At 47.9% G+C, this 15,614-nt stretch overlaps 1 protein-coding gene across 3 annotated transcripts in view; it reads left to right on the top strand.

The window, feature by feature from the left end:
• Nucleotides 1-4,470: 4,470 nt before the first annotated feature.
• LOC306754330 (glutamate receptor 2-like) overlaps nucleotides 4,471-15,614 on the top strand; it is a gene marked incomplete at both ends in the record, with an annotated part of 173,068 nt that continues 161,924 nt past the window's right edge. For 2 of the 3 annotated variants that reach the window (XM_079238306.1, XM_079238305.1), the window contains 2 exons: nucleotides 4,471-4,540; nucleotides 13,840-13,980. In XM_079238306.1, the coding sequence (XP_079094432.1) occupies nucleotides 4,471-4,540; nucleotides 13,840-13,980 (211 nt within the window). The remainder of the gene's footprint in view (nucleotides 4,541-13,839; nucleotides 13,981-15,614) is intronic. The other variant, XM_079238307.1, reaches the window with a different exon arrangement.

Below are 15,614 nucleotides of genomic sequence, written 5' to 3'. Positions count from 1 at the left end.
AGCTGCTGGTTGGTGTAGCTACAGTATCAGTGTAGGGATGTTTGTAACAGTGAAAGCAGAGTCAGGAGGGTTAGAAGTGGCTTGAAAACTGAAAATGAAACTGAAAAAGAAGTGTGTATACTCCGTATACCTGTGTATAATGGACTACACCACTGGTAAAAACCATTTTCCTGTCGCGCTCAGCCTGTCACTGCCAACCTGACGGGTTCATGTATGTTTCCTTCCTCACAGCTGTTCTGGATCTGCTGGATCCGGTAAAAACGACGTTGTCAGAACAGTAAATCCAACCAAAGTGAAGCTTTGATGCTTGTTTAACCTGAAGGGCCGTAAGAACAGAGGGAATCACCCAAAGGAACAACTGATCCACAATGAGCTTCATGTTCATGTTAGCTTTACGTCCACTCACACAGAATTTACTCTCAGTGTCATAAATGTTGGTTGTTTAGTGCAGTGGTTCTCAAACTGGGGGTTGGGACCCCCGTGGGGGTTGGAACATCACTTCAGACAGTTGTCTGTAAAATATATATTCTATATTTATCATGTGTTTTTTATCAAGGCTCACGGAAGCGAACGATGGTTCCGACGGCACAGATTGCCTTCAGCAAGTCGTTTATATGTCATCGTGTTCGGCTGTCAGGACTGGTTTATGCTGACGCTTCTTCATCAACACGCGACTGGCTGGACTTCGTAGGAAAGGAAATACTTCAGGGAAGTCAGGTATCTCAGGCTGCTCTCACAAATCATTCGTATAATCTCGTACGAAAAGTAACACACAGACATTCGTACGTTTCCAACGTAATCCTGAGCAGGCGCTTTCATCACGTGACGTTTCAGTCTATGGTTCTGCCCCCACGAGGAGCATTAAACACGTTGAAGTCTGAGTAAAATGCATCGTACACTGCTGTCCGCACCACATGACCACTGCAGTCCAATCACGGCTGTCTTATGGGGCCAGTTTTCCAAATCTGGGAGAAAATCAGACCTTTTTCTCTTTATCTTAATTACATTTAATCCGTCGTTTGGGATAATGATACATGAATATTTGTCTTTAAAAATAAATGGATGCTGTCTGTGTTGAGTGACATTATCCATATAGTATATGATCAATATTGGAATTCAGAACCTGAATCCAAGCTGAAAGCATAAATATTTGTCTTTTACTTGGGCAAAATGAGCAGATCCTAAATAATATCCCAGTTTGGTTTCAAGCATTGAACTACAGCCGTTCTGATGATGAGCTGTGGATGTGGATGTACATCACACTTCCTTTATTTTTAGTGGAAATATTTAGAACTGCCCACAAGCAGTAAATTTTAATTAATAATTTAATAATTTTTAGATGTATTAATTAATTTGCACTTTCTTTGAATGTCGAGATTTTTTTCCTATAAACAACACTGTTCACCCAGATATACTGCCGACACCCTGGGTTTTCCTCTGTCGTCTTCCAACGTAAGTACATATTTACTATAGTTTTTATGTACATAAAATACATGATGCAGAAGTTGTTAAAGTACTAACCAGCACTTTTAAAATTGGTGTCATCTTCAAATTCACAAACAAGTCTGGTAACATCCTCTATAAAAAAAACCCAACATAAAGTATATCTGTTGGTAAATCAACAGAAATGAATGAATAAATAAACATATAGTTTGTGATAGGTAACTTATTACATGTTGTGTAATTACATTCACTAATTTATTTATTTTCACAGGTAATTTCCAAATCAAAGAGCAGCAGCCTGGATTTCCTTATAAACTGAGTCATCCTGAAGGTAATGAGCAAATCTGTCAACCTCAGAACTGACTGATTTATTGATTGATTTGTTTGTATTGTACATGGGACTAATGTAACACTGACAAATAAGGCCAGTTGAATTTTTCTATACTATGGCCTGTATTCATTATAAAGCTAAAACTTGTTTTGTTTTTGCTGTTTGTTTTGTTTGTAAAAGTAAAGATAGTGTCCTCTTTCTTCCAGCCACAGGAAATGGAAAGATTCGTGGGTGTCCTCTGATGACCTGAAGTAGACCGAAGTAACAGTTCACTCTCTACTGTTGCTGTTTTTGCACATGCAGGGGTTGTTTTTGTTCTTTAATGTTTTACTTTGTGTAACATAGACACAAAGTCAATCTGTTGCTACGGCCATATGGTCCCTGATTTTCTCTAAAGAAACGACACATTTAATTTTAACAGAGAGCTGTCCTGGTTCCTGTACTATTTGTATTCAGAGCATATTGTCTTTAGTACTGTTTGTTTTCAAGGATGTGTTAAATAAAGATAAATGTGGCAATTATTAATGAATATTCTACTCACAGGCATCTAACACTGCTTTTGTTAAAAAACATAAATCCAAGTATTCTTTTGTGATGTACATCCACCTCCACAGCTCATCATCAGAACGGCTGTAGTTCAATGCTTGAAACCAAACTGGGATATTATTTAGGATCTGCTCATTTTGCCCAAGTAAAAGACAAATATTTATGCTTTCAGCTTGGATTCAGGTTCTGAATTCCAATATTGATCATATACTATATGGATAATGTCACTCAACACAGACAGCATCCATTTATTTTTAAAGACAAATATTCATGTATCATTATCCCAAACGACGGATTAAATGTAATTAAGATAAAGAGAAAAAGGTCTGATTTTCTCCCAGATTTGGAAAACTGGCCCCATAAGACAGCCGTGATTGGACTGCAGTGGTCATGTGGTGGACAGTAGTGTACTTTATACGTTCATATCAAGTTGTGCTGTTAAACAATACTTTACAGTTTGTTTTATTTTAAACATCTAGCAATGCAGCCGATACCGAAGAGCTTAAAAGCTTTACAGTCATAATCAGCGAGACACGATGCATTTTACTCAGACTTCAACGTGTTTAATGCTCCTCGTGGGTTTTTTGTTCTTACTTTCTCCCCTTCCTATTGGCTGCACTGGGTGTCAATCATTTACTTCCCGCTAAAGCTGTATTTTTATGGATGGTTGGGCTACAGTATCTTCATTTCAGGCACATATTTTCTGTTTCACATCACAGATCATTTCGTTACTTATTAAATAGTACTTCGGCTCTCACTTATATTTGAAATATGAAGAAAAAGCGTCATAATATGAACCAATTTCCAATGAAATTGTGGAAGATTGACCAGGCCACATCCACTTAATGTTATAATTGTTCATATATCTCAAATAAGCCATCATCAACACATATCATTTATACACTGGATACCCACTAGTTCAGCTTTAGTAGGTATTTCATTCATGAAGCATATACGTGTTTTCCAAACCCTAGCTTAAGAGTGGGTGTGAAACTTAGAAAAACTACAGTCATGGCATTTATTTGCTGTGCGCAGGCGCACTGGTAGCTAGAAATACGTAGCAAATCCTACGTAACTTTGAGCATAGTTTTTCGTAGATATTATACGAAGCAGTAATGAGAATACGTTGTCATATGTTACTGGTGTGAGCTAGACTGGATTATCCAATGGGCATGATGGGCACGGGCCCAGGGGCCCACACCCACTTGGGGCCCATATGGGGCCCATTTGCAGACTAGTGCCCCCCCCTCCCCCCCCCAGGGCATACAGCAGGAGTTTGGACATGAAACTAAATGTACATGAAAGCCAGATAGTTCCACCACAGTGTGTAGTGTGTTGCTGTTGGTACCACTGGCTGAGAGATGTTAGAAATATCGTTTCACACTTTAGCATTCACAATTTTCACAATTTTGTGCTGGGGAAGGGGGGCCCATGGGACACTCAGGGCCCAGGAGCCTTTGCATTTATGATCCGGCCCTGGGTGTGAGAATGGAACCAGTAAAACCATTTCAGACTGGTCTAAAGTTTCAGGATGAATATCTCTTCAGTTCTTGTCTCTGCGAGGCGCCTCAGAACCGGACTCCTGGTCTGAAGGTTAAATTTGGACCGCAAGAGTCTCACGTGGGTTCGCCTGCAGTTTCCATGGTAACCTGACCCATTGGGTTCGGAGCAGGTTCATCTGGGCCCACATGGAGCTGTTGGGTCCAGGTTCGGTGCTTCTGCATCTTGCTGAAACGATTTGAACGTTTTTCTGATAAATCTGGTAAAATCCGCTTTAAACTGGTTTTAAGACGTTTCACTAAGCGCGCGCGAAGCCGCTAAATGGCGGGAAAATGCCATCCAGATGTTTCTGGACCATGTTCTGCAGTCCTGATCAGGTCCATCAGAACCGACACCGACCGTCGGTTCCGACGTGCCGGCGATGCACGCGCACGTCCACGCGCGCGCGTGCAGATTCCTTCTGCTGTCGGCCGCGCTCGGTTCTTCCTCGTGCTTCATCGACGTTTCCAGGCGCGCGCGGCGGCAGCGGCACGCGCATCTCCTCTTCACAGGACGGAGCATCTGCAGTGCTCGAGACGCTTGTGGGCCGATCCGGGCCGGACTCCGTGATGCGGTTCTGGTAGAAGCCCGCGTGGGGCCCCAACGCGACAATGAAGCTGCTCTTCGTGGTGACGCTGCTGGTGCGCGAGGCGCTGTGCGGATCTCCCAGCGTCCAGATCGGTAGGCTTTCTGCTCCTGTCACCTCCTCCATGTTCTCCGTGTCCTCCTCTGCATGTAAAGCAGCGCGCTCCCCCGCACCCCTCCCCCCGGTGAGGGCCTCTCCTCCCGGTCCTGATGCTGCTGCTGGAGACCCGCGGCCTGCCGTCACGCGCCGCAGTCCTCTCAACATCTTCATCTTGTCCCTCATCGCCGCAGTGACAGCTCAGGCTGCGCGTGAAGGGGTTTCACCTGCGTGTGTGTGCACATGTGCGTGGTGCAGGTGTGCCAGGATCCTTCTGGCAGAAGCTGGACTGACGGAGGAGGTGGAGATCCATTTCATGTTGGAGCTCAGACCGGAACCAGAACCGGACTGGTCTGCTGTCATGTTCTGTTAAAATGTCTCAATAAAGATCAGACTGAACAGCGCAAACATCTGAAGCATCTTCTGCAGCAGGTCTGCCATCTTACCTCCTCACAGAGGAGCAGCTTCTCCGCCTCCAGCCTGCGGATCAGACCTGCTGCAGGTCTGATCAGGTGTCTGAAATAGGTCTGATCACCTCTTTCAGACACCTGCAGTGTTCCAGAAGTTCCAGATTTACTGGAATCTGGTTGTTGGTTTGAAGCTGCATGTTGGAGTCAAACAAGGACAACCTGGTGATGATGATGATGATGATGTTGCTTGTAAACAATCATAAGACCTATTTTTTGCATTTTTTCATTATATTCGTAAGAAGATTTGTAAAAAAAAAAAAAAAATCCGTAAGAAGACAGAACACGACGAGCACCGCTCTGTGGGACTTGCTATCTGGAAGAAGTGTGAGTTACAGCTGGGGAGGTTGTGATGGGTTGTAAGGCAGGACTTAAAGCTGTGACAGAGGAGACGGGTCTCTGGCGGTGACCTGGTGACATGGTTATATGTGGTCTGATAACACTCAACAGTACGTTTTTCACTACTGATTGTGTGGAAAGATAAACTGAGTTCATATAAGTTGTAGAAGAAGGACTCATGCTGAACTGTGAGGAATTTACTGCTGCTATTTCCTCCTCTGTGAAGCGACATTTCCCAGCATTCAGTGTGTCACCGATGGTCAGGAGCGAGGAACAGAGCGCTGCCGTTTGGGAATAAAACATTCCCAGTTGTGCCGAACGCTGTTCCAGGAGGTCAAGCAGGATTTTCAGCCTGCAGCAGGTTTCCTACCTGTTCCTTCTGACATCTCTGATTGTTCTCAGATTCTAAACTAAATGGTACATTTGATCACTTTCAGTCTTTTTTTTTTTTTTTATGAAAAAAGTTCATGTGAATTTTAAAGAAATAAAAATTCGATTCAAAAATTTAAAGTGGTTTAGACACAAAAGTTTATAAAAGTAAAGAAATATTGCAAATATGAAAAAAACCCCACAATTCCTGCTGACCATCGACTTTCACTTTATTTCCTAAATTTCACTTTTAATCATATAATTACCATCGTTACACCCAGATTTCTAGTCTGGTTGGTGGTTTGTAGGATAGAGTCTATCGCTACGCACAGATTTCTGGCCTGGTTGGTGGTTTGTAGGATAGAGTCTATCGCTACGCACAGATTTCTGGCCTGGTTGATTGCTTTTTTGGCCAGATCCATCGCTACGCCCAGATTTCTGGCCTGATTGGTGGTTTTTAGGTCAGAATCTATTGATACACACAGATGTCTGCTCTGGTTGGTGGCTTTAGGTTTAAGTCATTCACTACGCCCAGGTTTCTGGCCTGGTGGTGGTTTTTAGGTCCAAGTCCATCGCTACGCCCAGATTTCTTCTCTGGTTGGTGGTTTTTAGGTCTGAGTCTATTGCTACGCCCAGGTTTCTGGCCTGGTTGGTGGTTTTTAGGTCTGAGTCCATCGCTACGCCCAGGTTTCTGGCCTGGTTGGTGGTTTTTAGGTCTGAGTCCATCGCTACGCCCAGATTTCTGGCCTGGTTGGTGGTTTTTAGTTCTGAGTCCATTGCTACACCCAGATTTCTGGTTGGGTTGGTGGGTTTTAGGTCTGAGTCCATCTATTCGCCCAGATTCTTTGCCTGGTTGGCTGTTTTTAGGTCTAAGTCTATCGCTTCATCCAGATTTCTGACCTGGTTGGTGGTTTTTAGATTTGAGTCCATCACTTTGCCCTGATTCTTTGCCTGGTTGGTGGTTTTTATATTTATGGACTGTTGTAGTTTTTAATAGTTTCATTATCTCCAAAGACAATCACCCAAATCTTCTTGTAATTGGGACCACATAGATGTCAAACAGAAGAGGCTCCAGGATGGACCTTTGAGGAACTTTACATATAATTCTTTTCCAATTTAATCTAAAGTTATCTATTGACACAATGGATTTCCTGTTGGTGTCAGAGGGGCCCACTCAGCCCTCCACACGTTTGAGCAATCCATCATGGTTGGCTGTTTTAATTGCATACGCCCAAATTCTGGTGGGACTGTATAAAAATCCAGGATTTTTGGGGGACAGAGTTGTGTCTGGAGATGTGGGATCACCAGAATCTCATTCCACCATGTCCATCTGTTAGCTACTAATCTGATGTGAGTCATACACCTGTGGCTTTGCAGTACTGGAATCTCATAACAAGAACAGGAGAATATCACAGCGGATTTCGCACGGCTTCTGTACACTATCGACATGTTTCGCCGTGTTGTTTATTCCACAGCTGTGTGATCCATACAAGTTATACCTCGTAAAGGTGACTAATCTGGCTTTCCAATCATGTATACTAGTACAGAGGCAGGTATTACTAAAGGAAAGAAATTATTGTCCAAACACAAATTTCCCGAACCTCAGACATCACACAGAAAATAGAAAACACCATATGTTGCGAAATGACAGCAGCCTAAAGTCACCTGTTGGTCATAAAGAAATGGAATTACTTTGTTCTGAATCCTGGAAGATGATTTTACCTGATTTAGAGATGTGTTGGACCTGATTAAATCAGCCCTTCTGGATCAATCAAGCTCTTTTTGATTGATTGTTTTAGCCAGATGCTTATGAAGAGAGGGTCACGGATGGTGTAGGGGGCGATGTGATAGTGGTCTGTTATAAACAGTGACCTTGTTTATGTTGTCAGAAGCTCATTGAGCTCGTTAAACTTGTCAGACACAGAAGTTGATGATTCCGCCTCAGTGCAGGCAGCCATACTCGCCTTATACGCTCGCAACTTCCGCCTCCCTGCTCAGGGCAACGAAAGTGACCCCATTCTGCCAGAACCACCACTGCTGCTGCAGCAGAGCCGAGGTACAACCCAGAAAATATCCTCTCTCCTTCCCTACCACTGCACACTCAGCCGTGATTAGAAAGGAGTGGTTTTAAATAGCATGAGCGAGTGAATGAGTCGGCTTTTAACTCAGTCAGCATCTGACGATATTTAATTGAAGTCTTCCAGTGGTCCTGAAATATGAAGTAGTTTTAGACCGAACAATAAAATAAATGACAGATGGCAAACTCAATGTTTTATACGCAAAAGTTCTTTGTGGTCATTAAAACTGATTTTGTTTTTCTGGGCTTCAAGGCCCCAGTTTGGGGCTGCGATAGTCTGGTTCTCAGTTAGCATGTCCATGTGGGGCCCATAAGAGTTTGGTTTGGGCCATGTAGTTACTTAGTGGGCTTGAACTGGGACCAGCTTGCGGCCCAATAAGCGGTTTAGTGAAGCCAGTATAGTTTGGAACTTTCAGAAGGGTCCAGTCAGTCAGGTGGGCGTTTCCACTGCAAGTCGGACTGCGGCTGTTCTAGACCGAATGCCTTGCATGGCGTTGTACAAGTGTGATTACAACGAACGTGACTCTACAAACAACAATGGAAAAAAACAAAATAGCCAGTTTGGTCTGAGCCAAGTTTGTAGTTCCACAACAGACCTGCATCCCTTACCCTCCATCTTTCCAACCCTAGACTGAACCATGGACTGATTTGTGGAATAAACAATGATCAGAACCATGGACTGAACCTTGAACAGAACCGTGAACTGGACCATTGACTGAACGGTGGACTAAATGGTAAACTGAATCGTTGACTGAACCATGATCTGAACCATGATCAGAACCGCGGACTGAACTGTGAAATAAACCATGATCAGAACCGTGGACTGAACTGTGAAATAAACCATGATCAGAACCGCGGACTGAACTGTGAAATAAACCATGATCAGAACCGTGGACTGAACTTTGAAATAAACCATGATCAGAACCGTGGACTGAACTTTGAAATAAACCATGATCAGAACTGCTGACTGAACTGTGGGATGAACCATGATCAGAAGCATGGACTGAACCGTGAACTGAACTGTGAACTGAACAGTAGACTGAACCTTGAACTTAGCTGTGGACGGAAGGATGAACTAAACCATTGAATGAACCTTGAACTGAACTGTTGACTGAACCGTAAACTGATTCATGGACTGAACAAGGATCTGAACCGTGGACTGAACCATGATCAGAACTGCTGACTGAACTGTGGACTGAACCGTTGACTGCACCAGGCTCAGAACTATGATCTGAAACATGGTCTGAACTGTGGTCTGAAACATGGACTGGACTTCACATATTGGGTCCACATAATGGAAATGACATTGGACCACTTCAAGCCCACTCAGGACCCACGTAGCCAAAATGGGCCCCACATGGACATGCTGGCTGGGATATGGAGCCTACCCAAGCCCTCAGCAACTCACCAAGTTACCCCCCAGCTCAAACCCAGTCCGAACCAACTAGAAATCCACATGGGCACACACAGATGAGGTAGCGACAGAAACTGTAGACAAACCCATGTGGGAGCCTTTTCTTAACCCTTATGGACCCACATGGAAATGCTGGGGGAGCTAACAGGAGCTTCAACAAAGAACTGCTGCAGTTTTTTAGGCTCCATGTGGACTGCCCAACCTGGTCCTTTCCAGCAGTGTCCACTGTTTGCTCTGTGACTTCACATCTGTGCCGTTTGCTTTGATAAAACCCAGTCACAGAGCTGCCATCTAACACATACGGAGAAACATTGTGGATGGGTGATTTCCAACACATTAAGCAGCTCCATAAAGTTTCCAGATGCTGCTGCTGAAAGTCTCCAGATCCAGTCAGGCAGAAAGGATGTATCTTCAGGCTGACAGCAGAGAGCCCCGTGGAGATAGCTATGATCCAGTACTTCTATGTGACACAGAGGCCCAGTTTATACAGCAGACCAGAGAATGACGATGACTCCTTAGTTTGCACACTTTTCATCATCAGGTCCTAATAGTTTCCATCACCGCTAGAATCACGCAAAACCTAAATATCAGAATAAAATCCAGCTATTGGAAACAGAGTTGTGTAGAAACACCTGTCAGATTTCACTAAAACATTTTTACGCTCTTGTGGAGTTTTTTAAGATGTCTCAATATACAAGTACATTACTGAAGCTCGACAGAAACTTTTCTGGCTTTTATGTGTCACTGGAAGTGACGTAGGGGGTCATGTGACCAGTTCATTCTCAACGTATTCTCATTACCTACAAGAGAAGTTATGCACTTCTTGTAGGGAAGATCAGCGAGCCGGCATATTTGTTCATCCTGTCAGAAAACTCCCGACTGTGACAGAAAACTGTGGACAATCAGTCACTTGACTAGGGAGAAATATGTATATTTTCTGTTTTGCTTTTTATTCGGTAGTCTAACTTGTTCCCCTCCCTGAGCCGTCACCTTACTGTGGTGGAGGGGTTTGTGTGCCCTAAAGATCCTAGCAACTATGTTGTCTGGGGCTTTATGCCCCTGGTAGGGTCCTCCATGGCAAACAGGTGTCTAGGGGAGGGACCAGACCAAGTACGGCTCAGCGACCCCTATGATGAGACGACCATTGGCAGGAAATGTTCCCTTGCCCGGATGCAGGTCCCCAGGACCCCCTCTGGAGCCAGGCCTGGAGGTGGGGAACAAGAGCAAGCGTCTGGTGGCTGGGCCTTTGCCCGTGGGGCCCGATTGGTTTCAGCCCAAAAGGGTTACATGGCCCCACCTCCCGTGGGCTCACCATCTGCGGGAGGAGCCGTAGGGGTCGGGTGCAGTGTTGGCTGGGCGGCAGAAAGAGGCGGGACCCCGGTGGTCCGATCCCTGGCTGCAGAAGCTGGCTCTCGGGACGTGGAACGTCACCTCTCTGGTGGGGAAGGAGCCTGAGCTTGTGCGCGAGGTTGAGCGGTTCCGACTAGATATAGTTGGACTCACCTCGACGCATGGCTTGGGCTCTGGAACCAGAACCCTCGAAAGGGGCTTGACTTTCTTCCACTCTGGAGTTGCTCATGGTGGGAGGCGCCGAGCAGGTGTGGACATTCTCATCAGCCCCCAGCTTGGTGCCTGCACGTTGGGGTTTACCCCGGTGGATGAAAGGGTAGTTTCCCTCCGCCTCCGGGTGGGGGGATGGGTCCTGACTGTTGTCTGTGCTTATGCACCGAACAGCAGTTCAGAGTACCCACCCTTTCTGGAGTCCTTGGAGGGAGTGCTGGAGTGCTCCTTCTGGGGACTCCATTGTTCTGCTGGGGGACTTCAATGCTCACGTGGGCAATGACAGTGAGACCTGAGATCCGGCAGGAGTTCTTTCAGGCTCTGGATGCTGTGGGGCTGTCCTGGCTGACACACCTCTGCAGCATTGTGTGGACATCGGGGACAGTGCCGCTGGACTGGCAGACTGGGGTGGTGGTCCTCCTTTTTAAGAAGGGGGACCGGAGGGTGTGTTCCAATTACAGGGGAATCACACTCCTCAGCCTCCCTGGTAAGGTCTATTCAGGGGTCCTGGAGAGGAGGGTCCGCCGGATAGACGAATCTCGGATTGAGGAGGAGCGGTGTGGTTTTCATCCTGGCCGCGGAACAGTGGACCAGCTCTATACCCTCTTTGGGGTCCTGGAGGGGGCATGGGAGTTTGCCCAACCAGTCTACATGTGCTTTGTGGACCTGGAGAAGGCATTCCACCGTGTCCCCCGGGGCCTCCTGTGGGGGGTACTCCGGGAGTATGGGGTACCGGACCCCCTTGTATGAGCTGTCCGGTCCCTGTACGACAGGTGTCAGAGCTTGTTCCACATTGCCGGTAGTAAGTCAGATTCGTTTCCGGTGAGGGTTGGACTCCGCCAAGGCTGCCCTTTATCACCGATTCTGTTCATAACTTATATGGACAGAATTTCTAGGTGCAGCCGAGGTGTTGAGGGGATCCGGCTTGGTGGCCTCAGGATTGGGTCCCTGCTTTTTGCAGATGACGTGGTCCTGTTGGCTTCATCTGGTCGTGATCTCCAGCTCTCACTTGAGCGATTCGTAGCCGAGTGTGAAGCGGCTGGGATGAGAATCAGCATCTCCAAATCTGAGACCATGGTCCTCAGCCGGAATAGGGTGGATTGCCCTCTCCGGGTCGGGAGTCAGGTCCTGCCTCAAGTGGAGGAGTTTAAATATCTCGGGGTCTTGTTCACGAGTGAGGGAAGGATGGAGCGCGAGATCGACGGACGGATCAGTGCGGCGTCTGCAGTAATGCGGACTCTGCGCCGGTCTGTCGTGGTGAAGAAGGAGCTGAGCCAGAAGGCGAAGCTCTCGATTTACCAGTTGATCTACGTTCCTACCCTCACCTATGGTCATGAGCTGTGGGTCGTGACCGAAAGAAGGAGATCTCGTATACAGGCGGCTGAAATGAGTTTCCTCCGCAGGGTGGCCGGGCTCTCCCTTAGAGATAGGGTGAGGAGCTCGGTCATCCGGGAGGGGCTCAGAGTAGAGCCGCTGCTCCTCCACATCGAGAGGAACCAGTTGAGGTGGCTCGGGCATCTGGTCAGGAGGCCTCCTGGACCTCCCTGGTGAGGTGTTCCAGGCACGCCCCTCTGGGAGGAGACCCCGGGGAAGACCCAGGACACGCTGGAGGGATTATATCTCTGCCGCCCAATGCAGTGCCTAACTGATTCAGCGTCCTGCTTCTAGCATCATTATCATCAGATCTGATGATGTAAAACCACACAGAAACACAAAAATAACGTCAGAGAACAAAATTTTCATCGTGTAGAGTTAAAAGATTTTTCTTGATTTCCTGCTGTTTTTGTTGTGTTTCGGAGCCAGAATATCCTGCAGACAGATCGACAGAGCACCTTCAGTAATTTGGACTCTTAATCTGATTGGAATTTATTGGAATATAGACGCATTCGTAGGAAAGCCTGCGAATCGTTTATGAGAGCAGCCTGTCGTTTCAGGTGAAGATGGCCCTGTGTGTACAGACGACAGGGGAGACGGAAATGATTCAAGAGAAAAATCTAAGGAGACAAGGAGGAATGACGGAGAAGGCTTGGAAAAGCCACCTGGATCCACGGCAGCCTGGCAAAAGCTGCAACTTCCGGTACATCTCATTCCACCGACGGGGTTTTGCAAGAACTGCAGCTCGTGTGCATTTTAATGGAAACACGTGCCAGTCTCAGTTATGGTTTGTTTTTACACATGATGCTTTTATTTAGTGAAAAACCGGGATGGAAACACAGCTACTGACAAACATTGTTACCCAGATGAACATGACATCAGACGGCCTCATTCTTTCCTGAAAATGAAGTGAATCAGTGTTCCAGCAGCTTGTGGACGCTGCAGCAGGGTTTACTGCTAACAGTCTCTTGTGGTCGTGGAGGACTTCTTCCTTCCGTCATGGCATCAGGTCTGCAGCAGAAGTTTCTGCTGCTCTCTGAAGGTCCAACCGCAGCATCCCAGTCAGGCGGAAGTCTGGAGATGTGCTGTTTGGGAGTATTGTCCCGTTGCAGGAGGCAGATCCAGGCAAGCTTTAGCAGTGGGATCACCAACACTGTGCTGACAGCTGGTATGAGGTCCGCCTGAGGAGGCCACACCCACTCTGCCACCTGAACCCCCTTCAGACCTCACACCTGCAGTTTCTGTCAGTCTTCATCATTTATTCACAATGCAGTGTGCAGAGACAGACGTTGATGTTTAACAGCCAAGTTATTTGCAATGTCGTGTCATTTAGTTGCGTTCCTGTAAAGGTGTTTATCCAGACAGCCAGGTACGTGTCGGGATAATGAAACATTAGTTTGTCCAACAACGAGCTGTTCCAACTGGCTTGTGAGGAAGTCTGGGATGGAAGTGCACAAGATGGTATCATCTGCATACAGACGAATGTGAAAGTGTCTGAAATAACTTTACCTCTTCTCAGACTGAGGCAACAGCTGAGATCATTGCTGGTGTCTTTCCTCCTGAACACACCTAAAACGTTTGTTCGTTTCACCAGCGTCTCTTCATCTTGATTTGCTGTTTGTGTTTGGTTCCTTCTGTATCTGCTGCTCTGTGTGAAACTGCAACCCTGTCGCTAACGTTGTCCCGTCTTTGTCTCAGGTGGTTTGTTCCCCAGAGGAGCTGACCAGGAGTACAGTGCATTCAGAGTCGGTATGGTTCAGTTTGGGATGACCGACTTCCGGCTGACTCCACACATCGATAACCTGGAGGTGGCCAACAGCTTCGCAGTCACAAACTGCTGTAAGTAATGTTTCATGATCATTGCTGGCGGTTCTGAGACGTCGGTTCGTCTGTAATGGAGGCATTTTTAGGAAATTTCCAGGAAACGGCAGAAGAAGAAACGTGTGGTTAGATTTTATGGTGATCTGGTTCAGCGTCTGGATGCAGGAATCTGTTCAAGGATTTTTTATTATAAGGAAATCCTTTGTGCACGTCAAGCTTCTGCAGAGATATGGTGTTTTCCTGACAACAAACCCCGAGTCAGTCCGAGGTCCAGCACCTTCCTGACCAGAAGCAGACGAAGAAGGAGAGGCTGAGGAGGTCCAGCGGGACGTGGAGGTCCAGCGGGAAGCGAAGGACCAGCGGGAAGTGAAGGACCAGCGGGAAGTGAAGATCCAGCGGGAAGTGAAGGACCAGTGGGACGCGGAGGTCCAGCGGGAAGTGGAGGTCCAGCGGGAAGTGAAGGACCAGCGGGACGTGGAGGTCCAGCGGGAAGTGGAGGTCCAGTGGGAAGTGAAGGACCAGCGGGAAGTGAAGGTCCAGCGGGAAGTGGAGGTCCAGCGGGAAGTGAAGGACCAGCGGGAAGTGAAGGACCAGCAGGAAGTGAAGGACCAGCGGGAAGGGAAGGACCAGCGGGAAGGGAAGGACCAGCGGGAAGTGAAGGTCCAGCGGGAAGGGAAGGACCAGCGGGAAGTAAAGGACCAGCGGGAAGTGAAGGACCAGCGGGAAGTGGAGGTCCAGCAGGAAGTGAAGGACCAGCGGGAAGTGAAGGTCCAGCGGGAAGTGGAGGTCCAGCGGGAAGTGAAGGACCAGCGGGAAGTGAAGGACCAGCGGGAAGTGGAGGACCAGCGGGAAGTGAAGGTCCAGCGGGAAGGGAAGGACCAGCGGGAAGTAAAGGACCAGCGGGAAGTGAAGGACCAGCGGGAAGTGGAGGTCCAGCAGGAAGTGAAGGACCAGCGGGAAGTGGAGGACCAGCGGGAAGTGGAGGTCCAGCGGGACGTGGAGGACCAGCAGGAAGTGGAGGTCCAGCGTGAAGTGGAGGTCCAGCAGGAAGTGGAGGACCAGCGGGAAGTGGAGGACCAGCGGGAAGTGAAGATCCAGCGGGAAGTGAAGGTCCAGCGGGAAGTGAAGGTCCAGCGTGAAGTGGAGGTCCAGCAGGAAGTGGAGGACCAGCGGGAAGTGGAGGACCAGCGGGAAGTGAAGGTCCAGCGGGAAGTGAAGGTCCAGCGGGAAGTGAAGGTCCAACAGGAAGTGAAGGACCAGCGGGACGTGGAGGTCCAGCAGGAAGTGAAGGACCAGCGGGAAGTGGAGGACCAGCGGGAAGTGGAGGTCCAGCGGGAAGTGGAGGTCCAGCGGGAAGTGGAGGTCCAGCGGGAAGTGGAGGTCCAGCGTGAAGTGGAGGTCCAGCAGGAAGTGGAGGACCAGCGGGAAGTGGAGGACCAGCGGGAAGTGAAGGTCCAGCGGGAAGTGAAGGTCCAGCGGGAAGTGGAGGTCCAGCAGGAAGTGGAGGACCAGCGGGAAGTGGAGGACCAGCGGGAAGTGAAGGTCCAGCGGGAAGTGAAGGTCCAGCGGGAAGTGGAGGTCCAGCGGGAAGTAAAGGACCAGCGGGAAGTGGAGGACCAGCGGGAAGTGGAGGTCCAGCGGGAAGTGAAGGT

Source organism: Telmatherina bonti, assembly GCF_933228915.1.
Source record: "Telmatherina bonti genome assembly, chromosome: 3".
NCBI classification, from domain to species: Eukaryota; Metazoa; Chordata; class Actinopteri; order Atheriniformes; family Telmatherinidae; genus Telmatherina; species Telmatherina bonti.
The sequence above is the reverse complement of the archived record's forward strand: the minus strand, read 5'-3'. Positions and strand labels throughout refer to the sequence as shown.